We start from the raw sequence: 26,500 nt of genomic DNA, 5'->3' as shown, positions 1-26,500 counted from the left end.
ATCCTATATACTGTATACACAATCAACAGACACATTTATACACATGCTCACATTAAGACATAAATATTTTTCTCAAAATTCGGACTTTTTCTCAAAATCTTAATACGATTAATAATCCCTGGTCCCCGGCTTGAGCTTGAACCTCAGGATCCATGTATCTGTGATCCTCTCCAGAATGGAAGGAGTCATCACATACAGAGCATCAACTAGTTCCTGAACAGTGTCCTTCACATGCTGATATCCAAGAGAGGGAGTTCCACAGTCACAAGATGGAGGAATAGAAAGCAGTATTCAATGTTTACTTCAGATTAGCTCCACGTCAGAAATGATCATGCTTGTCATATGTCTCTCTCCATAGAGGCTGAATCATCATGTTAATCACATAGCTATCATATGCCTCAAACAGTCCTGATGCTCTTCTAGGTAATCACACATCCTGTCATGTTCTCAGCTACAGTTGATACCTTTGATATCATGTTGCTCTCATGTTGGAAGAGGACATTCAGTGTTTCCCAACAGTGTGTGTAGACCTGTATGGTAACCTTGTATGTCTGATCTCAGGATAAGGACTTTGGGAAGCAGACGCTCCACAAAGGTCACGCTAACCCCCTGGCAGAGGTCACGACCTCTCTGAAGACCTACCAGCACTTCACTCTGGAGAAGGCCTACCTGGGGGAGGACTTCTTCTGGGCCTTCACCCCCGTCTCAGGGGACTTCATCCGGATACGCTTCTTCACGCCCGTCCGCATCGAGAGGTGGGGATACATAGATATCATAAATAACATCAATCACATAAAGAACATTTGAGATATTTAAAGAATAGCCTTACACTAGCTTTAATTATTCTATAAAGTACAGATTTGATATATATATAAACGTCTGTCCGTGTTCCCGTCAGGTTCTTCTTCCGCAGCGGGCACATGGAGCACCCTGGAGACAAACTGTTCAACACGTCTGTGGAGGTGCTGCCGTTCGACGTGAGTTTAACATCATTTCAATTAAATAAAAACGGAGAGTTTCTCTTGTTACTGAGAGCAGATTAAAACCATGCATTACTAATACATCCTAACAACATGTCTCTCTTCCATTAACAAAGCAATTTGTTATATATACAAAATGTAAACAGAGGAAATGTGTCAGAAGTGAGGAAAAAAGTAGAAACAATCATAAGATAAGGTAAGAAGTACTTTATTGATCCCAACTTGGGAAATGTTTTTGTGAGGGAATAATTTGCTCAGGTATTCAGCCTTCAACACAGTTCATCGTTTTCTCTCCTTTCCCACGGCACAGGTCTACGGCCTTGGGTATTGCTGCTATCTCTCTTAAGGAGAAGCAGCTTGGGCGCATTGTTGTTGCCAGTCTATGACCGAGCACAAGTCGCCATGAGGTAGTTTACTGTTCAGGGACGAAGGTTCCCTGGCGCACATTATTTTCTATGGACGAGAGCTCTAGTTAGATTCAGGGTCCATATTGCTTTAGTCTCGCTGATAAAGAATGTTGATTATTACACTCTGAACTAGTTCAAACCTGGAACTACAGAAGAGTTCTTCAGAATTGGTTTGGCATCTCTACCTGTGTCAACTCGTGACACACCACCTGTTTTGTGAATTCTCCGGCCGAAGCTCCAAATAAACCGTCAGTGTTTGCCATCAAAGCTCCAGCTCTCCTCGTGTCTCTCTGAGTCCTGACTCTCCATTGCTACAGAAGTTTCCCCCACAGTTTGTGTTGCAGCATAAAACACATGACATTACAAATTAAAAAGACTAGAAATTAACAAGAAAGTAGAAAATATACATTTTGAATTTACAAATATTAAATGGATGTACAGTATAACATGATAACAGATAAACAAGGGATAAATAACCTGATCGTGTGTGTGTGTGTGTGTGTGTGTGTGTGTGTGTGTGTGTGTGTGTGTGTGTGTGTGTGTGTGTGTGTGTGTGTGTGTGTGTGTGTGTGTGTGTGTGTGTGTGTGTGTGTAGAACATCCAGGCGGAGAAGGAGGCTCTGACGGAGGGCAGAGAGAGAACACCAAAGTATCATCGGACCGAGGACGGTTTCATCCGGATAGGTGAGAGACCGGGGGTCAGATCAGGGGTCAAATCAGAGGTCAAATCAGAGGTCAAATCCCAGCAGGGGTCAACGTTAGGATAAAGTCAAGTTAGACCAATGAACAAAAATAAACACAGAAGCACTGGATGAGGAGGTTAAATAAAGGCAGAAAAACTCATTTGGATTGTTGCCGTTATTATTGCACCTTTTGTTATTTTTCTAAGTGACAAGAATATCTTTTTTAGAATGTTTTTGTAGTTTCTAACATTTAACATATAAATATTTCATATTAATTAAATAATAAAAAGACACTTGAATTCACTTGAGTAAACCCTCTCAGGGATTATCACACTGAAATCACGGGAATTAATATAAATACAAAACTTCACACTGTGTTTTTAAAAAGATGTTGCGGTGCATTGTGGGAAACGTAGTTCATTGCTCTCTTGTCCTTCAGGAGCATTCGGCGGGGGGGTGGCGGAGGGGGAGGTGGATGCCTCCTTCGGCCCGCTGGAGGCGATGAGACTCTCCGTTCTGACAGACTCTCCAGTGTGGGTCATCCTCAGCGAGGTGAGAGCCACGGGACTCAACCCGTTCTCATTATGGAACCGCGTCTGAGGAACAGATCTGAGGTTCCTTAATGTTCTCTAAAGAAAGGGGTTCCTCAGGGGACTGATGCACACTAGCTTCCTTGTTGGTATATATTATGTGTACTTTTACGTTTAGTTTTGTTAAGTTAGGCTTGCTTTCAATTAGGGCTGCACGATTTTGGCAAAAAAATCGAATTGCGATTTTTCTGACAAATATTGCGATTCGATTTGCGATATTTGTTTTTGTCCATTGGAAGCCATTTGGAAAGGGCAGGCACTTTCAAAAGCACTTGGCAGGTGATTGGATCAATCTGTCTATCACCTTCTATCATTGGGCCACTTCTGATTGGTTAACAATGGCTGGTACATGTGGAGCACAGCACTTCTGATTGGTGTGGATGACTGACACACAAGAACAAAAACAAATTCATTTGAATTTAATTTTTTTGAATTTGATTTGATAATCACATCATTTTAAAATCGCGATTTAAAATCGATTAATCGTTCAGCCCTACTTTCAATCACGTTTAGCATATCTTTAGTTTAACTTCACGTTTAATTTAGTTGACATTAAGATAAGGTGTAAGATGCAGACAGACGAATGCTTCAGGTTTATGGAGCACTTAACACTTTAAAGTATTTCTGGTGTTTAAGGGTTAATGTCTGTGAGACTGACCGTTGAGCGGCCCGACCAAGCAAGGAGGCAGGGGCAGAACGTCAAAAATATAACCCGACGTGGGCATTCATTAAAATAATGTGCACAAAGTTCACAGCCTCAATCCTGCTGTTCTCCGTGAACACACACTACCAGCCTAACAAGACACAGCACCTAAATACACACACAGACTAACAAGACACAGGTGAGGGGGAGGGAGACAACACAGGGCACCAGGTGCACACAATCAGCAACAGACATGGGGAAAGGGGAAGTTGTCGTCAATATACCTATTAAAACAATGATAGCGCTATATAAACATGTCCACGAGAGCTCTAGTAACGGCGTCCCGTCGTTACAATGTCTCTGCACCAAAGAGCAGTGAAGCCTCAGATTGACCTCTGACCTCTGTTTGAGGGGTCAACCGTTCTTGTGATCATGCACAGGAAGTCTGAATATTGAAAGTACTTAATACATTAACCCTATCTAAGAATAACATTATACTTTAATGTTGTCTCTTTGATCCGTTGCTTCCTCCTCTCTCCTGTCCTATGGATTAAGGATTAAAGGATTCTTGTGTTTGTATCTTTTGGGGTTTTAGGGGGGCCCGTTGTATAATCTAGTGGCGTCTTTCTCTCTCTGTCATCTTTGTGTTTTTTGAATGTATTTCTATAATGGATTGTTTGCAGTGTTATGTATTTACAATGTTCTCTGCTTTTTCTCCCAGATCTTCATAAAGAAAGCAGAGTGAAGCCCCCCCCCCCCCCCCCCCCCTCTCTCTCTTTGGGCACAGCGCCCCCCTGCAGAGAGCCCCCCCCTCCTCTCTTTGGGCACAGCGCCCCCCTGTGGCTGCAGAGAGAAACTGCAGAGAGACTCTCAGATTAACTGGAGACTGTATCAAAGTGTATTTAATGTACATAAAGGTAAACACTGAAACTGGAAACTGCTGCTACCCCCCCCCCCCCCCCCCCCCCACAGTACTCTGTATAAGTACACACTACCATAGGAATGCCCTCGGTGTGTGTGTGTGTGTGTGTGTGTGTGTGTGTGTGTGTGTGTGTGTGTGTGTGTGTGTGTGTGTGTGTGTGTGTGTGTGTGTGTGTGTGTGTGTGTGTGTGTGTGTGTGTGTGTGTGTGTGTGTGTGTGTGTGTGTGTTCAGACCTTCGCCTTAACGGAGAGACACGAGCAGTTCCCAGAATGCTTTGCTGCCTCGGACCTGAAACTGACGACGGCTGTTTTTTTAACGAACCTTGAAGTGTATTTTATTTACTGCGGCCTTCACGACTCACTCTCTGGTTTCATCTGTCCTGCAGTACTGAGAGGTACTTTAAATACTTTCAAATACTGAGAGGTACTTTAAATACTTTCAAATACTGAAAGGTACTTTAAATACTTTCAAATACTGAAAGGTACTTTAAATACTTTCAAATACTGAGAGGTACTTTAAATACTTTCAAATACTGAGAGGTACTTTAAAATACTTTCAAATACTGAGAGGTACTTTAAATACTTTCAAATACTGAGAGGTACTTTACAATATTTCAAAATACTTTCAAATACTTGAATGTATTCTGCTTTAAATTAATATAAAATTATTTAATTTAGTATAATGTACTTTAAGTTATTTTTGTATTGTGCAGTACCTTAATGTTGAAATGACTTTACTTTTAAAGCACTCTGATATAATTAAATGTACTTTAATGTATTTTAATTTATTTTACAGTACCTCATTGAAGTACATTAATGTACTTTACAGTACTTTGATGTACTTTGATGTACTTTACAGTACTTTAAAGTACTCTGCTGTACTGCAGTATGTCACACACGTCAACTCGTCTCATCTTCAGTCTCTCTTTCAGACATTTGGTAAAAAAGTAGTAGAAAATGATATAAAAAGATAAAGAATCTCCCCACATGTGAATGAGCCCTCCTCTTCATCTTCTGGTATCACTCAGCCCTCCTCTTCATCTTCTGGTATCATTCAGCCCTCCTCTTCATCTTCTGGTATCATTCGTGTTTCCTGAGATTATTACGTTTGGCTCTTTTAAAGGTGGGGTAGGTAAGTTTGAGAAACCGGCTCGACTAGCCGTGGGAACATGTTTCAAATGGGGGGTGCTGTGGGGATGACACCAGGGCTGGTTCTGACCAATGTGCTATAGGCAAGATTTTAGCTGGCAATGAAAAACCTCTACAAAAGACCAATACACTACAAAAAGAGAAACATATTGACATGGTGGAAAGCTTATATAACAAGGCTTCAAATGCATTTAGTATTATAACATGTTTTAATTGGGGGGGTGGACTTCACATCCTCTAGGGGGGTCCGGGGTGCCCCCCCTTTTTAACATTTTAAAGTAAAATGCTTCAATCTGGTGCACTTTGAGCGCCCAATTAGAGACTGATCTAGCGGATACTACTCTAAAACACCCATATGAAAAAGATCGGTTTGCATTTTATTAATCAAATAAATATGTGAACATTTCCAATAACCTACCATAGCCAATAACAAATAAATGTAACTTATTTTATTTGTGTTGTTCATTCATATCTTAGTTTATCAGTTAACATTTATTTATTTATGCTTATTTTTAAATCTCTCCAGTTTTAAACGATATTTTTGGTTTACTGTCCTATAGTATACATTGGAATGATTTCAAACCTGGTTTTATTTATCCTAATAATTATAAAGGTGTGCCTTGGAAATATTTGTTTACATAAACTGTGATCAAAACGTTTGAGACCCACTGAGATAACTTAGACTAAAGTCAACTATCTAAACACTCAGAGTCCTTTACCTCACTGAGCCTCTCAGTCTGACAGGAGAGCTCTCCCTCCACATTATTGTAGAAACAGCTTATTATATCCGTTAGCGCAGCAGAAGCTAACAACAATCCCCGCCGGTACCGCGGTATCCCCTCTCTCTATCTCTCTCACTTTGGCTGTGAGCTGCGGGCACCTGCTAAGCCAACATCCTCCACTTTTATCACTACAGCGCCCATCGTACAGGGCAAATGGAAAATGTAACCGGGGTGAAAAGGGTGTTATCTTTACTTAATTAGGAATGTTGTTACATCAAGGCTGGAAATTCTTTTTTTTGGTATTTAATCTTGTGGAAGTGCAGATCCCCTGTCCTCCACCAGGGGGTGCTGCAGCACCCTCAGCACCCCTACTTCCCACGGCCATGGCCGCTCGAGATACACTTGTTGTTATATTCCATGGAATGCTTTTAACATCCCGATAGCAATGAATATATTAAATGCTTTGACAAAAAATCCATAAAAAATATCATCTGTGGAAGCCGTGGCGCTGTAAAAAGTACGACCAATCATCTGAGCCGGCTAAAGTAACTGGATGGCCTACCTGCCTGTCAGCCTTCCATCTGTGCACAAACTTATCTCTTGCCCTCATTGGTCATGTGCGCGTTCGTGTGTGTTGGAGGAGGGGCTCTGTGAGGAAGTGGCAGATTTGTTCCGGCTGTGTATTTTCAAATTCTAGCGCACTCGAGCTGGTTTCTCCAACCTACCCCACCTTTAACACTTTGTTTGTTCTCAATGATCGAAAACCTTTAACTATGTAAGTTAGGTGTATAATAGTGATGTGACACGAACGATCCGATTATTTTAAACAGCTCTTCGGTACGAACGAAGGGAACCGAGTCGTACCGAAGAGCCGTTCTTCTTATCGTTGGTTCTCTGCCGGCCATAAATCCACTCGCCTTTACGGCAACCTGCTTTCCTGAATGTTCCATAGATGACGGCGTAACGCGTGCTGCTTGAGCAGGAGTTCGGCTGGCTGAGAGATGTAGCAAGTTATACATTTTTCTGTGAGTAAAAGTAGATTCCTAGCGATACAATCAATCATTATCCTGGTGATTATTTCGCACACAAACCTATTAACCCCGCCCCCTATTAACCCCGCCCCTTTAAAAAACGGCTCTTTTGAACGGCTCTCTAGTTTTACGACCTTTAGTTGACCTGTTGTTTTCATTTTTGTTTATTGTTCCAACTTGACTTCTTATCCTAACCCTAACCCCTACTTGAATTTGACACCTGATTCGACCCCGGTGTCTCACCTATCCGGATGAGAGCCATTCAAACTCCCATATTGTATAATACAATAAGGAAAACAACCTGCAGCTAGCGCCTGCTTCATATTGAAATTCTATAAATTCAAACAACATTTCATGCAATTTAAACGTCTTCTCCAACCGAATATAGCCCCAACAATGTGCACAGATTAAAACAAACAACACCCTGGAGTTATTGAAGTGCACTAATACATCTATGGGAACAAACAGAGTGATTTGAGGCAGAAATACATTTATTTCCATCAGTTTAGTTGCAGATATTTAGTAAACGTGGAGCCTCTGGAGCTCCTTCCTCTGTGGGATGCTCTGAATGCATTGCTATAATCTCCTGTGTCTTTTCTATCCTTTAGATATTTAAATGATCTCATGAATTTATCCGATCCGTGACTTGTAATAAAGACAGAAATTAAAAAATTAAACAAGTGTCCGCCTCACGTCTCTCGTTTCATCTCAGAGGAAAACCCAAAGTGTGTTTTATAGGTTTTTAAAGAAGTCATGTGACAGGAGGTGTGACCCCGACATGTGACAGAGTGACCCCGACATGTGACAGGAGGTGGGACCCCGACATGTGACAGGAGGTGTGACCCCGACATGTGACAGGAAGTGTGACCCCGACATGTGACAGGAAGTGTGACCCCGACATGTGACAGGAGGTGTGACCCCGACATGTGACAGGAAGTGTGACCCCGACATGTGACAGGAGGTGGGACCCTGACATGTGACAGGAGGTGTGACCCCGACATGTGACAGGAGGTGTGACCCCGATGTGACAGGAGGTGGGACCCCGACATGTGACAGGAGATGGGACCCCGGCATGTGACAGGAAGTGTGACCCCGACATGTGACAGGAAGTGTGACCCCGACATGTGACAGGAGGTGGGACCCTGACATGTGACAGGAGGTGTGACCCCGACATGTGACAGGAGGTGTGACCCCGATGTGACAGGAGGTGGGACCCCGACATGTGACAGGAGATGGGACCCCGGCATGTTACAGGAGGTGTGACCCCGACATGTGACAGGAAGTGTGACCCCGACATGTGACAGGAAGAAGTCCCCCCGAACTCATTGTCAAAGGTCATTGTGTGTAGTTGTGTGTCTCTTAGTGGACATTTGAGGTTGTGTGCTTACATTTTTCGATGTTTTGTATTTTCAGCGGCTTTGTTTCTGTTCTTTGTATACGTTTATTCTCATTTTGATCACTTGTGGGTCATTTTGTCTCTATTTTTGATCATTTGGTATCAATTTTTGATAATTTGGCGTCAATTTTTGATCATTTGGCATCAATTTTAAGACATTATGCATCTTTGGAGAAGTTCTTATGCCACTTTCTGTCTATGTTCTGGTTGCTTTATGCCTCACATTGTGGTAATTTCACAACCACAGTGGTTTAGCGCCCCCTAGTGGTCCTTCTGCGTCTCTTCAGTGTGTTTGCATCTAACTGTGGTTGTTTTGCGTGTAACCATTTTGCATTTCTTACTAGTAACGTTGGTTCCCTTTGTTTTTGTGTGTAAAGAGACTTTTCCACATCCTAAAAGCATGAATCACTATTCACACACACACACACACACACACACACACACACACACACACACACACACACACACACACACACACACACACAGAGGATCCCTCCCACTACACTAACTCTCTCTCTCTCTCTCTCTCTCTCTCTCTCTCTCTCTCTCTCTCTCTCTCTCTCTCTCTCTCTCTCTCTCTCTCTCTCACACACACCGAGGATCCCTCCCACTCCCACACAAGGGTCTGCACTCTGCACACACTGGTGATCTGTGTGAAAACAAAGCTCAGTAACTTATGCATTGTGTAAATCATCAGGGGGTAATGAGGGTCTCACGGTTCTCGCAGAGAATAGAGGAGTAAAAGCAGAGGAGGTCACATGGAGGAAGATCACATGACGCCATGCTGCAGAAACAGGGGGGGGGGGGGGCGGGTTGTGGGTTTAGAGTCAGGGGCTATTTTCTTAAAGATAATAAAAACATTACAACAAATTAAGAACTAAAATCCGCTTAAATAGAATAAAAACACATTCAATAAAAAACGGAACAGGGTTAAATAAAATGGATAGGGAAGCTTATTTTTAAAGAATGAATATATTATATTTAACAGAAAATTCGATGATCAGTTAATCTTCTTTTTTTTGTGTAATTTTTCACGCAAAAAATGTACAGATTTATTTTCGCTGTTTGGATTTTTGTGTATATTTATTTAATTTATTTAAAGACATTTAAAGATATCACAAGAGCTGCAAGTTGATAGACAGAATGGGTATTTATTGAATTTAAAATAAGTTGATTTAGTCCACAGTCATCCAGACTATACATGGTTATTATTATTTAATTGTTTTATTTACTTTTGTATTTTTTGAATTTGTGTATTTTTTTATATATATATTTACTTTTGAGTATTTTATATATATTTTTTGACACTTTTTTTTGTATATATATTTTTAGAAAGATATATATATTTATTTTTTCATTTGTTGTACCTTTTTCTCTTGTTCCATAAAACAAACATTAATATTAGAAATGTACATTTTCTTTTCATTTTTTAATTACAGCCAAAGTTAGACAGAGAATATACAATTTACATTTTTTCTATTTATTTTACTTTTGTCCATTTGTATTTATTCTTCTTAATTTTTTCTGGTGGGTTACCTCGTGTTGTTTTAAGGGGTCCAGCCTTTAGACATCTCTAAGGTCTGCTTTAAACACCCTGAAAATATGCTAAATATAATGAGAGGAAGTGAATTCCGCAATAAAACGTCACTTTGCACACGATTTCAATACTATAATTTATGTAAATACCACATATGACGTCGTGAAAGCACATTCCTAAAATAGGAAATGTCTTAATTAATCTAATAATACTCATAAAGTGTAAAATACCTAATGATAGACTGTAATTTAAACTAATGTAATATAATAAAATCAGTTAAAAACGCATCCATCAGGCCCTGTCATCAGCCTCGTTCCAGCCAATCGGTGCGCCCTTACCCCCCTCAAGTCGACCAATCAGCGCTGTCCACGAGGTTCAGCTCCGGTAGAGGGCGGGCACCTTCTCGTCGGACTGAGACTCCCCGTCGACCAATCCGGTGTTGACAGTTGCCAGGAAACGTCAGATGTAGCCAATCAGCGACGGCAGGGGGGAGTTGAGCCGTGCCCTCCGATACCCCACGTGACGCTCCTCAGTAGTTCCCAGGCGGTCAAACATTCAACAGACGAGGTGAGTAAAGAGACCGAATAAATACTATATTTACGGGTAAACACAGCGGGATAGCACCGCCTTACGACAAATGTGGTGTTGTTTAAACCGTCTGTGTTCTTATGTGTTAAAAAAGTCAGTGTTTTAACCGTTATAAATTAAGATGTTCCTTCCACAGCATGCTGTTAGCATAAGTGGCTAATTAACTACAGGTGAAATGAGCTAGCTCGTTAGCATGCTGCGTTAAAGACTAAATATAACACATTAAACATGTAAAGGAGAATGTTTCTTTACGTGCGGGGGAATAAAAGTGTCATTGTGTTTGTTTAAAGAAACCTGAAGTCTATGTGGCTTCTCCTTAGCAGCACCAAAGCTAATGCTAAGCTAACCTAATCTGACGTGTTCGTATTCAATGAGGGTGGAGATTTATTATCTGAAGTAACAAGCAAATGTGAGTTAAAATGCAAAATATCAAGCGATGCAAAACACCGGTTGATATCCACGAATGAATGAGTATGTCGGTAAGCATGGTAGCTTCTTATGTCTCGGCAAATGCACTTTAAAAAACATAAAACACCTGATTTACAAATGGACTAAGATGTGCTAAAATGGCTAAAGATGCCAAATATTAAAAGCTAGGTGTGTTGGAAACGAGCATGAAAAAGAACAAGGCTGCCAACTAATGATTATATGCCGACTGTCAATTAGTTATCTCCCTGAATGAGTATGGCAGTTAGCATGTTAGCTTCACATGACTCGAATAAAGGGGTTTATTCCCAGGCAACTTAAGTAAAAATGATTCTAAAATATATTAAGCTAGGTCTGTTGGAATAAATCATAAAAAGGTCCAAGGCTGCAAACCAATGATTATATGCAAGCTGTCGATTAGCTATCTTCATTAATCATTCACTTTACACACAAAACCCTTAAATATGTTGCATTTAAAATGATAATTACATGACTGAAGGAGCTGCAAAGTGAGAAACTGTTCTCTCAATTTACTCACTGTTTCCTCTTTAAAAGACATGGCACATTATTCATCCTTAGACCTGCTTAAGGATCCTTAAATCTCCCTTAAACAATCTTAACTTCATCAAAACCCCTTAAACCTCCCTTAAACCACCAGGAAATATCCTTGAATCTCTCTAAATACCCTTCATATACACTTAAGCATCCTTAAATCTCCTTTAAACTATCTTAACTTTCTCAAAACCCCTTAAGCCTCCCTGAAAATGTCCTTGAATCTCCCTAAATACCCTTTAAATACACTTAACCTCTTCTACACCGCACCCCCGATACCGGGGGGAAAAACGCGTCATCTGCAGGAAACAGCGTCTGAGGGCATCTTAATATTCAATAAACTATGAATGTTTTATATCCATGTAACGGGAAGAAACTCAGCTAACTGATCGATTGGCATCGTGAGATGACACAGAATCGATGGGTACATACATCATCACTCCATGATAAGAACTCGCGAAGCTATCAACAAGAACAGACATCAAAACATGTGGCGCTAGATAGCTAAAACCGGCACCATGGCTCACCTTGGTCGTTGTCTGGTCAAAAGTGGTCTTCAATGGCATTAAAACGATAAAAACGCTGCTGAAGTTAATCCAATGTGTCTGAATGATTTCCGATAATCCATAAGCAATAAAACTGCTTTTCCGTTTCCAGATGTCAGAGCGAGAGATAGCTTAACTCTGATGCAAAACTGTGTGAGCGAAGCCCCCACCTTTTTTTTTATACCGTGTGTGTATGGGGACATTCCCCTTCGATTCTATTGGCTCTAACGGTCAGAAAGATATGTCAATCACCAAAATCGACCAATGGGTTCCAGAGAAACGGTAAAACCCCCATTTCCACCCAAATCACCCCAGAGGTGTTTCTTTTTGCTAAATCTCTCTAAAAAGGTCAAATATCACTTGTTTTGCATCAATCTTGATACAGGGTACTTATTATATGTTGTACTTTGGATTCCTAAAGCTTTTAGTCTACCTTACCATCACCCAAGGGTAGTTCACTATATAAGTAAAAAATAACTTTAGGACAGACACTATAATTTAGTTTTTTTTACTATGTTCAATCTGAATTTTCTTTAAAATAAAAACATCTGTATTGATTCTGACTTTTCTACATCCAACTCACAGGTTTACCATTACTTTGAGAAAAAGATTATGGATTTAACCCTTTTAGAAGGGAAGATATGGTCATTTGTTCTGGGAATGTCATTTTGGAGCCTAAGACCTGAAAAACAGGCTCGGGGCTAAACAGGTTAAGCATCCTTTAATCTCCTGCAAACAATCTTACATTTCTCAAAACCCCTTAAATCTCCCTTAAACCACCAGGAAATGTGCTTGAATCTCCCTAAATACCCTTCAAATACACTTAAGCATCCTTTAATCTCCTGCAAACAATTGTAACTTTTGCGTAATGTATTTTGGGCGCAAGATGCAAACTGTCAATATAAATAAATACAAATCAATAGTGTGAAATGGATTGAAGCTCTGTAGGTGATCTTCTTATGGATTACCTGCTTAGAAACATCTCAACATGTCTAGGAGCACAAGTAGTTAGCTGTTGAATTTATTTGTACATTTAATAATAAAATGGCACAAAATGGCCGTCATACTTTTCTTAAAAAAAACAAAAAATCATCAGAAACCATTTTTACAAACAGACATATTTTTCCTTCTCCATCTTTGCTTCCTTTCCTCACCTCCTCCCCTCTTTCCTTTCCTCACCTCCTCCCCTCTGTCCTTTCCGTCCCCTACCTCCCTTTATATTTCCTTTCCTCACCTCCTCCCCTCTGTCCTTTCCGTCCCCTACCTCCCTTTATGTTTCCTTTCCTCACCTCCCTTCTTTCCTTTCCGTCCCCTACCTCCCTTTATGTTTCCTTTCCTCACCTCCTCCCTTCTTTCCTTTCCGTCCCCTACCTCCCTTTATGTTTCCTTTCTCGTCTCTCTTCTTATTATGTAATAAATCACTGAATACATTTTAGTGCACATAACCCGAGTATTTCTCTCTCCCTTCCAAACTGTAATCACCCTGCAGTGAGTTAAATCCCCCGTCAAGTATATTCCTTCCCTCGTGACGAATCCAGTCCGACCGGATCGACCTGCTGCTCCTCTTCAGGGCCACGCATATTTCAATTCTGATTACTTTCAGCCGGAGGAGCAGGAGACTTAGAAACACTCCCCTCTTCTTCATGTCTCTTCTACATCAACATGTGTCCCCTCTTCTTCATGTCTCTTCTACATCAACATGTGTCCCCTCTTCTTCATGTCTCTTCTACATCAACATGTGTCCCCTCTTCTTCATGTCTCTTCTACATCAACATGTGTCCCCTCTTCTTCATGTCTCTTCTACATCAACATGTGTCCCCTCTTCTTCATGTCTCTTCTACATCAACATGTGTCCCCTCTTCTTCATGTGTCTTCTACATCAACATGTGTCCCCTCTGAGATTCTCTCTCTTTTTGATCCATTTCTATAAAAACCTGTCTGAAAATGAGCTGATCAGATTTTGGCCACTTGATGATGTCATAACGATGTGTTGTCTTGTGTAACACATTGTGTTATCACCTGAATCTCCTCTAGAGCACCATTGAGTTCTTTGTAACCAAATGTCTCTCAGAGGGGCGTGGGGAGGGGCTCCTTATTTTCATCTAAAGTAACAGACAGAGAATCAGCACTTTGGAAACAGGGCTGAAACAGAGGGGATTATGGGTAATGCTCCAATGATCTGTTTGGTGTTTCAGCCAATCAGAGACAGCCTCTGGATATATCTGAGACCTGTGATATATTGATGAGAAACAGTATCATAGGGCAGGGGTTCCCAAAGTGGGGGTTGCGAGATGATTACAAAATAAAAAATAAAATGATTAAAAAAAATCGATTCCTTTTTTTATATATATATATTTTTAAATATTATTATTAATAATAACGTTATATTACTGGCGGCAGTGTTTCCGCCAGACCAGGGCTGAGAGGTGTGTGTCGTCCCCCCCCCCCCCCCCCCCCATCCCTTATAGATACTATCTCTTTACGTGAGTGATGGGAATTCCGTCTCTTTTTAGTGAGTCGTGTTGCCACAGTTTACCACGGAGCCTCAGTGTTGCCGCTGCGAGGCTCCGGCGATGACGGAAACGATCTTCAATACTCCGAAAAGAATCCCACCAGACTCCTTTGCCCCTCCAACAGAGGGATTCTCTCGTCTTGTTAATTTTTGGGCGCCCTCGGCTCGAGTTCAGGGCGTCCCGAGCTGAATAAAATGACGGCAACACGCCCCCCCCTGGAAACGCTGACTCAAACTAGTTTATTTTAATGACAGATAAATCATTTACTCCTTTAATGAATGTTATCTTGGTATAGAGGTGGATGAGTGACAGATTCCCAGTTAGGAACCAGTCTGTATATATTTCTCACTGCTAGAGGGTAAACAGTAACCTGCCTAGCTGATAATTAAGGCTTTAAATCATCTCCACACACAGAGACTCAAAGCAGTTCATTTTATTGACAGATAAACAACATATAGAGAGTTTGTATCGTGTGTATCAAACAACTGGTTTTCCTGGGAACTGGCTGGGACGGGGGAAAGCTTTTAGACGAAACGACAGCAAGCATTAATCAGCTTCCTGTTCTGCAGTTAATCTCATTTTAGTAACACTTTAGCCTGCGGGGCATCTGCTGCAAACCCCCGATCCTCCACCGATAGCACACTGGTTCCTAACTGGATTCGATGGCAGAAACACAGCTGCAAACATTTAGGGTTAATGCTTTTGGAAACACTCCCTGAAACTCAATTTATAAAAGACATATTGGTACAAAATAACCTTTAATTTAATGTGCACCTATCATGCTATTTTTAGGCAATAGCATACTGCAGCTAATTCCCAGAAACTCCACGTGGCTCTGATGCTAAGCTAACAACTGATGTTGCCGGTCACACCTTTAGCTGGTGTGCTAATCCGGCTGCAGGCTAATCTGATTAACTGTCTGCTGCTGTGGCGTTTTAACAGTCTGCAGGATCTCTGTGTGTTTTACTAATCTGCATTCATTCACATCAGTAAGAATTAGTCAGCAGAAAATTGTCTTTATTAATGGTTTGGTGTATAAATGGTGAAACGATAAGTACAAATACTCATCCCAGCTTCTCAAAGTCTTTCAATGTCTTGTTTTATCAGTCCAAAATCCACAAGTATTCATTTAGAAATGATATTAAATAGAGAAAAACATAACATGTCAATATTTTAAAGGCTTAAATCGGCATTAAAACACGTTTCGTATCATTTGTCGATCGTTGCGCCTCTAGTCATGTCTTTTTAAATTTTAAAATGGAAAACAGGACATCCTCACGCAGATTTGGGCTTTAATTTGAGATAAAACCAAGAAAAACATCCAATATTCGTAAGAGCCTAGAAAACAGCATTTAAAGACATTTCTGAAATAATTACACAATTTGGGATGAATAAAATATATCAAATATAATTTCACTGCATTAAAGAATTATTTATCGGTTAATCGATTTACAATTTGAGCGCTACCTTTTTTAACTTAAAGTGGATCATGCTATATTTGAATAATATATTGTAGGGCCATGCCTATATAAACAGATCCTGCATTTGAGCCATGCCTCATTTCGCTCTATTGGCTCTTTCCAGCCCTGTTTTTGCAGGGGCTGATTCTGTTACTTAGCTTTAATGCAAATGAGCTGCAGCTGACCACGCCCCCCTGCAGCTGACCACGCCCCCCTGCTGGAGAGGGGAGCTCTGATCAGCTGCTGGGCTGTCAGAAGAGGGGGAGGAAAAGAGATCTCCGTCCTCCGTGTTTTATTATATTATTATTAGAGTCGTTATTCATTTGTTTTAAAGCTCAATAAATAACAAAGAAGACCTTTGACCGGCATTTTTCTAATTTTGTCTGGAAGATTTAAACTTTAACGGACAACTGAAACTCTGCCGCACGGTCCCCTCGTCCCTTGGAAGAGGCGGAGAGGTAGGTGTTTGTCATCTGCTGGTGGACAAACCGGAGAGAATTACAGAGAGGGAGCAAACGCTTCCCTCGGGGAGGGAGAGAAAGAGCCACAGCGGAGAATAAACAGAAGGGCAACCATGCACGGGAAGTCTTCTTCGCTGCTTTTGTGGCAGACTACAGCGCCACTTACAGGCCTGGCATATGTACTACAGCGCTTTCGCGCGGTCTCTCATTCCCCTGATAGGTGGAGAGTTGCCCATATAGGTCCCCTTTAAATTCTCAGTTACCTTCATTTTCGTGTGTGTGTGTGTGTGTGTGTGTGTGTGTGTGTGTGTGTGTGTGTGTGTGTGTGTGTGTGTGTGTGTGTGTGTGTGTGTGTGTGTGTGTGTGTGTGTGTGTGTGTGTGTGTGTGTGTGTGTGTGTGTGTGTGTGTGTGTGTGTGTGTGTGTGTGTGTGTGTGTGTGTGTGTGTGTGTGTGTGTGTGTGTGTGTGTGTGTGTGTGTGTGTGTGTGTGTGTGAGAGATTGGCTGTGGCTTTAAGAGTGTGTGTTGGGGTGCAACAGTAATCCCGTGGGGTTTAAGCTCATTAGGGTTGCGTGGTTGCCAAGAAAACACAAGTTAATTACGTGTGTGTGTTTGTTGGTTAAATGCATGAGGGACACAATGAGAAGTGTTTTATGGAGTTATTTATAGAGTCTGTGGAGAGTTTGTAGTTCAGCAACCGGTTTCAAACATTCACAGGAACTAAAGCGATGGAAAATAAATATTAACATTTATTTAGCACCTAACTATGAAGTATGTAGTGTGTCTACTTTAAAGAGTCCTCTCCTGCTGATGTTCAGGTGTATATCAGTATGTAGTGTCTCTACTTTAAAGAGTCCTCTCCTGCTGATGTTCAGCTGTATATCAGTATGTAGTGTGTCTACTTTAAAGAGTCCTCTCCTGCTGATGTTCAGGTGTATATCAGTATGAAGTGTCTCTACTTTAAAGAGTCCTCTCCTGCTGATGTTCAGGTGTATATCAGTATGTAGTGTCTCTACTTTAAAGAGTCCTCTCCTGATGATGTCCAGGTGTATATCAGTATGTAGTGTCTCTACTTTAAAGAGTCCTCTCCTGCTGATGTTCAGGTGTATATCAGTATGTAGTGTGTCTACTTTAAAGAGTCCTCTCCTGCTGATGATCAGGTGTATATCAGTATGTAGTGTCTCTGCTTTAAAGAGTCCTCTCCTGCTGATGTTCACGTGTATATCAGTATGTAGTGTCTCTACTTTAAAGAGTCCTCTCCTGCTGATGTTCAGGTGTATATCAGTATGTAGTGTCTCTACTTTAAAGAGTCCTCTCCTGCTGATGTTCAGGTGTATATCAGTATGTAGTGTCTCTACTTTAAAGAGTCCTCTCCTGCTGATGTTCAGGTGTATGTCAGTATGTAGTGTCTCTATTTTAAAGAGTCCTCTCCTGATCCAGATTCTGAAACGCAACAGGAGACGTGAACAAAATAAAACCTGATCCAACATGGCCGCTCTTTGAGGCCGCTTCACCTGCTGAGAGAAAAACAAACAGCAGATGTTTTCACTTCCTCATCTTCCTCCTCCTCTGTTTTCCCACCTGCTTCCCCCTCTCCCTTTCCCTTCATGTTTCCCTCCTCCTCCTCCTCCTCCTCCTCCTCCTCCTCCTCCTCCTCCTCCTGTCCCTTCTCCATATCTCATCCTCCTCATCTCCTCATTTCCTCTCCTTATCTCCTCATTTCCTCTCTCCCATCTCACCACCCTAATATGTTATTTCTCACCTAGTTCTTTAAATTGCTGCTGCACACTTATTGTGAAATGAGCATGCCATTGATATTTGTACTCATATTTTACTCGTATAACTTACGGGCTTTTCTCTATCCTTAACGTCAGGGCTCAACAGTAACGGTTCCCAGGTCGCCATTGGCAACCATTCAGACAAAATGTCAACCACTTCTTGGCCTTTGGTTTCCATCAGTGGCAACCAGTTTTTAACAAAAATAAATAAGGACAGCAAACAGCTAAATGTGAACCCCAAAATAGATACATGTTAATTATATGTTGTATTAAGAGTGATATTTAATTATTGTTGTGACCAGTCGGAACCTGATACTTAAGTTGCACGTGCGTTGGTGTGATTACGGAGCCAGAAAGCCATGCACGTTTTACAAAACATGGCGAAGCAAATTAAGTTATTTGACTGTGGGGTTAAAAAAGTTCGGCCAGGCCGTCAACATCTCAAACTAATGTTCAAAGTGATTCAACTGATAAAGCGCAAGATGAACCCGAAGGAAAGCAAAGAGGAAATGTGTAAAGTCTTGGGAGGCCAAATATATATGTACATTCTGCTGCATTGTGAAGTGACTCTGTACGTGTCCTCGCTAGGAGACTAATGAAGTGACTCTGTACGTGTCCTCGCTAGGAGACTAATGAAGTGACTGTAGTTGCGTGTCCTCGCTGGGAAACTAATGAAGTGACTCTGTACGTGTCCTCGCTAGGAGACTAATGAAGTGACTGTAGTTACGTGTCCTCGCTGGGAGACTAATGAAGTGACTCTGTACGTGTCCTCGCTAGGAGACTAATGAAGTGACTGTAGTTGCGTGTCCTCGCTGGGAAACTAATGAAGTGACTCTGTACGTGTCCTCGCTAGGAGACTAATGAAGTGACTGTAGTTACGTGTCCTCGCTGGGAGACTAATGAAGTGACTCTGTACGTGTCCTCGCTAGGAGACTAATGAAGTGACTGTAGTTACGTGTCCTCGCTAGGAGACTAATGAAGTGACTGTAGTTGCGTGTCCTCGCTGGGAAACTAATGAAGTGACTCTGTACGTGTCCTCGCTAGGAGACTAATGAAGTGACTGTAGTTACGTGTCCTCGCTGGGAGACTAATGAAGTGACTGTAGTTACGTGTCCTCGCTAGGAGACTAATGAAGTGACTCTGATTCTGCAGACTATGGATCAGAAGTTTCTGGTTCTCCTGGCCCTCGGTCTGCTCGTCTGCCTCAGTCTTCCTCCTGTCTGCGGGGCGCAGGACGGTCTGCAGGATGTGATGGAGGAGGGTCTGGAGGAGGAGATGGACGTTGAAGACGAGCTGGATCTGGGTCTGGCTGCAGGAGAGGAAGAGGACGAGATGATGGAGGGAGACGCTCAGGAAGAAGCTCCAGCTGAGCCCAAAACTCCTCCGATTCCCAAGGTGAGAGCGAATGCTACGAGACCATAATAAGCTATTTCATTACCGCTCATTTCTGAAAGGAGCAATACATTTTTTATTTTACCTTTTTATTTAATCAGGATAAGTCTCATTGAGATTACAAATATATTTTTCAAGAGAATCAAGTCACGTTAACTTTATTGCCAATCTTTCAGTTTGTGTACAGACGGAGAGATCGAAATATCGTTTCCCACAATCCCCAATACAAAAAGAAAATTGTGTATGTATATATATATATATATATATATATATATATATACACACACACACACACACACACACACACACACATATGCGCACATTAAGACCTGAATAAAAGCACAATAATCAATATATAGAGAATAACATTCACTTCAATATCTTTGATAATGTGCGTTAGTGCAGACTGTCCATAGCAGCGTGAAAAGTGTCTGGTGCTGGATTTGAGTGTCTGTGCGTGTGGGGTGTTAAAGTCCAGTGAGTCCTGGCCCAAGATAGGTAACAGCACAGTTACAGACCATTTTAAAACACACAATCACAACACAGTCATACACCAGTTAGCCAAAGCATTTACAGACACCGCGGCGGCTTCAAAGTCATTTAGAGTCGCTTTTAGTCGGTTTCAAAGGAACCAGCTCTGAGTTTCAGCTCAATTTGAAGCTGGTTCCTTGCTCCAGGAGCAGCGTATCTGAACCTCTTCGCCAGTACGGACTTTAGCTACAGTTAGAAGGAACAAATCCTCTGAGCCAAGCCGATAAGATCCTTTTCATTGTCAGTTAATGTAGATGCTTAGATGGAATAGTGCCGGTGTTTGAGTCTCTAGTCAGGAAGACCATCCAAAGTTTTGCCGTTTGTGATGAATGTCAGTGCACCGTGGTAGATGGACCGAGAAGATGCTTTCATATAAGCCACACCTCCATAATCCAGCACAGACAGAAAGGTTGCATACTCAAATCTCTTTTTGGCCTCGAAAGAAAAAAAGGAGAAAAAAACTAATTTTATTCTTAATTCTTTCCTAAATTAATAAATCTGCAGTTTTTTCAATCTTCTTTCTACTTCCTGTTTGTCAGGTGACCTACAAGGCTCCTGAGCCAATGGGGGAACATTTCATCGCTGAGTCTTTTGACCGGGGGACGCTTGATGGGTGAGCACAGTCATTCAGGGATTTAGAGTTCAAAATATGTTTTTATTGATATGTAATTTTCCAGTGTTTCCTGCAGCAGAGTGTGTGTGTTCAGATGTGTGTTCAGATGTGTGTTCAGGTGTGTGTTCGTGTGTGTGTTCAGGTGTGTGTGTTCAGGTGTGTGTGTTCAGGTGTGTGTTCAGGTGTGTGTGTTCCGGTGTGTGTTCAGGTGTGTGTGTTCAGGTGTGTGTTCAGGTGTGTGTGTGTTCAGGTGTGTGTTCAGGTGTGTGTGTGTGTGTTCGTGTGTGTGTTCAGGTGTGTATTCAGATGTGTGTTCAGGTGTGTGTGTGTGTGTGTGTGTGTGTTCGTGTGTGTGTTCAGGTGTGTGTTCAGGTGTGTGTTCAGGTGTGTGTGTTCCGGTGTGTGTTCCGGTGTGTGTTCAGGTGTGTGTGTTCCGATGTGTGTGTGTGTGTGTGTGTGTGTTCAGGTGTGTTCAGGTGTGTGTGTGTGTGTGTGTGTGTGTGTGTGTGTGTGTGTGTGTGTGTGTGTGTGTGTGTGTGTGTGTGTGTGTGTGTGTGTGTGTGTGTGTGTGTGTGTGTGTGTGTGTGTGTGTGTGTGTGTGTGTGTGTGTGTGTGTGTGTGTGTGTGTGTGTGTGTGTTCAGGTGTGTAAACTGTACCTGTGTGTTCTCAGCTGGGTGATGTCCAGCGCTAAGAAGGAGGAAGCAGATGAAGACATCGCAAAATACGACGGTATGTCTAGATCTCAAATATGTGAATGTGAACTTCAGATGAACAGAATGCTCACACTCGTGTCATCTCACCCTGTTGTTTAAAATACTGCATTTCCCCAAACGGATTAATAAAGGTCATCTTATTTGATCTGATAATCTTCCATTCATATTGATTAATGAGAATGCTCACACCCAATCAGCGGGTTCAATCAGACTGATTTTAATAACATAATGAACAGTTTATGTAAATGAAAGAAGATCAGATTAAAGGAAGCAAACAGAAAAAGTGGCATCTGTTTTTTCGACGTCATTGAAAATCAACCCTTCCCCCTAAGCGTGTACCGCGACATGCTAACTGGTCCCCGGCTTGAGCTTCAACCTCAGGATCCATGTATTTATGATCCACAAGAATATAAGTAGCATCAATGAGCAACAATTCTGACTTTCTTTCCAAACATCGTAAAATTCTGACTTTTTCACAAAAATCGGACTTTTTCTTAACATGCTCAAAAATAGGAATTTTCCGCAAAAATTACCAAAATAGGAATTTTTCGCAAAAATTACAAATCGACATTTTTCGCAAAAATAGGAATTTTTCCAAATGTTAATAATCCCTGGTCCTCGGCTTGAGCTTGAATCTCAGGATCCATGTATCTGTGATCCTCTCCAGAATGGAAGGAGTCATCACATACAGAGCATCAACTAGTTCCTGAACAGTGTCCTTCACATGCTGATATCCAAGAGAGGGAGTTCCACAGTCACAAGATGGAGGAATAGAAAGCAGTATTCAATGTTTACTTCAGATTAGCTCCACGTCAGAAATGATCATGCTTGTCATATGTCTCTCTCCATAGAGGCTGAATCATCATGTTAATCACATAGCTATCATATGCCTCAAACAGTCCTGATGCTCTTCTAGGTAATCACACATCCTGTCATGAAGCTGCAGTTGATACCTTTGTTAGCATGTTGCTCTCATGTTGGAAGAGGACATTCAGGATTTTCACAACATAAACCATGAAAACCCTCAGAAGAGTATCTGGTTATTAGCTCACCTGTTGTTGTTGTTGTTGTTGCTTCCAGGTAAATGGGTGGTGGAGGAGATGAAGGACAGCAAACTGGCCGGAGACAAAGGTCTGGTCCTGAAGACTCGAGCCAAACATCACGCCATCTCCGCCCAGCTGCTGAGACCCTTCGTGTTCGACAGCAAGCCGCTCATCATCCAGTAAGAACAACATACACACCTCTCACACACACTTCCTGTATCACTTGCCAGGTGTTCTCATCACTTCCTGTCGTGGTGTTTCAGGTACGAGGTGAACTTCCAGTCTGGGCTCGACTGCGGCGGCGCCTACGTGAAGCTGCTGACTCAGACCCCAGATCTGGACCTGGTCAGTACCAAAACACACCTCAAGAGCTCTTATTGTGAAATATAAAGTATATCGGACTCTTATTTTGAAATATAAAGTGAATAGGACTCTTATTGTGTAATAAACACACATTCTCTGCAGTCGTACAAAAATCGGCATTATGACTTATTTTGAAGGAAGTAGATGCTCTTATTGTGAATTATAAAGTATATCAGACTCTTATTGTGAACTATTAAGTGTATTGGACTTGAATAGGACTCTTATTGTGAAATATAAAGTGAATAGGGCTCTTATTGTGAAATATAAAGTGAATAGGACTCTTATTGTGAAATATAAAGTGAATAGGACTCTTATTGTGAAATATAAAGGGAATAGGACTCTTATTGTGAAATATAAAGTGAATAGGACTCTTATTGTGAAATATAAAGTGAATAGGACTCTTATTGTGAAATATAAAGTGAATAGGGCTCTTATTGTGAAATATAAAGTGAATAGGGCTCTTATTGTGAAATATAAAGTGAATAGGACTCTTATTGTGAAATATAAAGTGAATAGGACTCTTATTGTGAAATATAAAGTGAATAGGACTCTTATTGTGAAATATAAAGGGAATAGGACTCTTATTGTGAAATATAAAGTGAATAGGACTCTTATTGTGAAATATAAAGTGAATAGGACTCTTATTGTGAAATATAAAGTGAATAGGACTCTTATTGTGAAATATAAAGTGAATAGGACTCTTATTGTGAAATATAAAGTGAATAGGGCTCTTATTGTGAAATATAAAGTGAATAGGGCTCTTATTGTGAAATATAAAGTGAATAGGGCTCTTATTGTGAAATATAAAGTGAATAGGGCTCTTATTGTGAAATATAAAGTGAATAGGGCTCTTATTGTGAAATATAAAGTGAATAGGACTCTTATTGTGAAATATAAAGTGAATAGGGCTCTTATTGTGAAATATAAAGTGAATAGGACTCTTATTGTGAAATATAAAGTGAATAGGACTCTTATTGTGAAATATAAAGTGAATAGGACTCTTATTGTGAAATAATCATACATTATCTGCAGTCAAACTGTTATAATAGATAAAGAATGATTTATTTATATTTTTTTCCCAAAAGATCAGCGTTATTTTGAAGGAAGCAGAGCTCTTATTGTGAAATAAGGAGACTTGGAGAAATGAAACCTGTGTGTGTTTATAGGACCAGTTCACGGATAAGACTCCGTACACCATCATGTTTGGACCGGATAAATGTGGAGAGGACTTCAAGCTGCACTTCATCTTCAGACACAAGAACCCCAAAACTGGAGAGTTTGAGGAGAAACACGCCAAGAAACCTGACGCTGACCTCAGGACCTACTTCACCGACAAGAAGACTCACATGTACACACTGGGTAAGAGACACACACACACACACACACACACACACACACACACACACACACACACACACACACACACACACACACACACACACACACACACACTGGGTATGACTCACACACACACACACACACACACACACACACAAACACACAGGGTACCACACACACAGGGTACCTAACACACACACACACACACACACACACATACACACACACACACTGGGTACGACACACACACACACACACTCTCTTTCACACACTGGGTACGACTCACACACACACACACACACACTGGGTACGACTCTCACACACGCACTCTCTCACACACACTGGGTACGACTCACACACCCTTGCCGTGCATCGAATCTCTAGAGATACGAGAAAATGTATAAATAATTTTTTTTAAATATTTAAAATAAAAAATGCTTTGCAGTATTTATTTATTAATATATTTTTCTTTCTTAAAAAATCACCATAATTTTCTTAAAATGCAAAAAACCTAATGAGTGCTCTGTGGCGCCCCCTAGTGCTGAACCCTGACAACACCTTCGAGGTCCTGGTGGATCAGACGGTGGTGAACAGCGGCAGCTTGCTGAGCGACATGACGCCCGCCGTCAACCCTACCGCTGAGATCGAGGACCCGGACGACCAGAAACCAGAAGACTGGGACGAGAGGCCGAAGATCCAAGACCCGGCCGCCGCCAAGCCCGAGGACTGGTGAGGCTCCAACATGTGTCCCCTCTTCTCCATGTCTCTTCTACATCAACATGTGTCCCCTCTTCTTCATGTCTCTTCTACATCAACATGTGTCCCCTCTTCTTCATGTCTCTTCTACATCAACATGTGTCCCCTCTTCTTCATGTCTCTTCTACATCAACATGTGTCCCCTCTTCTTCATGCCTCTTCTACATCAACATGTGTCCCCTCTTCTCCATGTCTCTTCTACATCAACATGTGTCCCCTCTTCTTCATGTCTCTTCTACATCAACATGTGTCCCCTCTTCTTCATGTCTCTTCTACATCAACATGTGTCCCCTCTTCTTCATGTCTCTTCTACATCAACATGTGTCCCCTCTTCTTCATGTCTCTTCTACATCAACATGTGTCCCCTCTTCTTCATGTCTCTTCTACATCAACATGTGTCCCCTCTTCTTCATGTCTCTTCTACATCAACATGTGTCCCCTCTTCTCCATGTCTCTTCTACATCAACATGTGTCCCCTCTTCTTCATGTCTCTTCTACATCAACATTTGTCCCCTCTTCTTCATGTCTCCTCTACATCAACATGTGTCCCCTCTTCTTCATGTCTCTTCTACATCAACATGTGTCCCCTCTTCTCCATGTCTCTTCTACATCAACATGTGTCCCCTCTTCTTCATGTCTCTTCTACATCAACATGTGTCCCCTCTTCTTCATGTCTCTTCTACATCAACATGTGTCCCCTCTTCTTCATGTCTCTTCTACATCAACATGTGTCCCCTCTTCTTCATGTCTCAACATGTGTCCCCTCTTCTCCATGTCTCTTCTACATCAACATGTGTCCCCTCTTCTTCATGTCTCTTCTACATCAACATGTGTCCCCTCTTCTTCATGTCTCTTCTACATCAACATGTGTCCCCTCTTCTTCATGTCTCTTCTACATCAACATGTGTCCCTTCTTCTTCATGTCTCTTCTACATCAACACGTGTCCCCTCTTCTCCATGTCTCTTCTACATCAACATGTGTCCCCTCTTCTCCATGTCTCTTCTACATCAACATGTGTCCCCTCTTCTTCATGTCTCTTCTACATCAACATGTGTCCCCTCTTCTCCATGTCTCTTCTACATCAACATGTGTCCCCTCTTCTTCATGTCTCTTCTACATCAACATGTGTCCCCTCTTCTCCATGTCTCTTCTACATCAACATGTGTCCCCTCTTCCTCATGTCTCTTCTACATCAACATGTGTCCCCTCTTCTCCGTTTCTCTTCTACATCAACACGTTTGTCCTGATCCATTTATATAAAAAATCAGATTTTGGCCACTTGATGATGTCATAACGATGTGTTGTCTTGAGTAACCATTAGCCAATCAGCAACCAAGGTAACCCCCCCCCCCTCCCCTTATCACCTGAA

The 26,500-nt window shown here is 41.5% G+C and overlaps 3 protein-coding genes across 5 annotated transcripts in view; 2 read left to right on the top strand and 1 right to left on the bottom strand.

The window, feature by feature from the left end:
• Positions 1-5,503, top strand: part of mgat4b (alpha-1,3-mannosyl-glycoprotein 4-beta-N-acetylglucosaminyltransferase B) — a 67,356-nt gene extending 61,853 nt beyond the window's left edge. Inside the window, exons 11-15 of the mRNA XM_079667958.1 lie at positions 562-755; positions 899-977; positions 1,983-2,070; positions 2,509-2,621; positions 4,024-5,503. Coding sequence (XP_079524084.1) covers positions 562-755; positions 899-977; positions 1,983-2,070; positions 2,509-2,621; positions 4,024-4,047 — 498 coding nt within the window. The 3' untranslated portion in view covers positions 4,048-5,503. The remainder of the gene's footprint in view (positions 1-561; positions 756-898; positions 978-1,982; positions 2,071-2,508; positions 2,622-4,023) is intronic.
• The window catches only part of LOC307032686 (uncharacterized protein), a 528,358-nt gene that overhangs the window by 107,525 nt on the left and 394,333 nt on the right, over positions 1-26,500 (bottom strand). The window lies entirely within an intron of this gene.
• Positions 10,469-26,500, top strand: part of canx (calnexin) — a 27,665-nt gene continuing 11,633 nt past the window's right edge. For all 3 annotated transcript variants that reach the window (XM_079669586.1, XM_079669587.1, XM_079669588.1), the window contains exons 1-8: positions 10,469-10,625; positions 19,533-19,775; positions 20,843-20,916; positions 21,588-21,646; positions 22,711-22,852; positions 22,937-23,018; positions 24,203-24,395; positions 24,914-25,103. In XM_079669586.1, coding sequence (XP_079525712.1) covers positions 19,536-19,775; positions 20,843-20,916; positions 21,588-21,646; positions 22,711-22,852; positions 22,937-23,018; positions 24,203-24,395; positions 24,914-25,103 — 980 coding nt within the window. In that variant the 5' untranslated portion in view covers positions 10,469-10,625; positions 19,533-19,535. The remainder of the gene's footprint in view (positions 10,626-19,532; positions 19,776-20,842; positions 20,917-21,587; positions 21,647-22,710; positions 22,853-22,936; positions 23,019-24,202; positions 24,396-24,913; positions 25,104-26,500) is intronic.

This window comes from Notothenia rossii (assembly GCF_949606895.1).
Source record: "Notothenia rossii genome assembly, chromosome: 3".
Taxonomy (NCBI): domain Eukaryota; kingdom Metazoa; phylum Chordata; class Actinopteri; order Perciformes; family Nototheniidae; genus Notothenia; species Notothenia rossii.
Note: the sequence above shows the minus strand (reverse complement) of the source record. Positions and strands in the feature narration are given on the sequence as shown.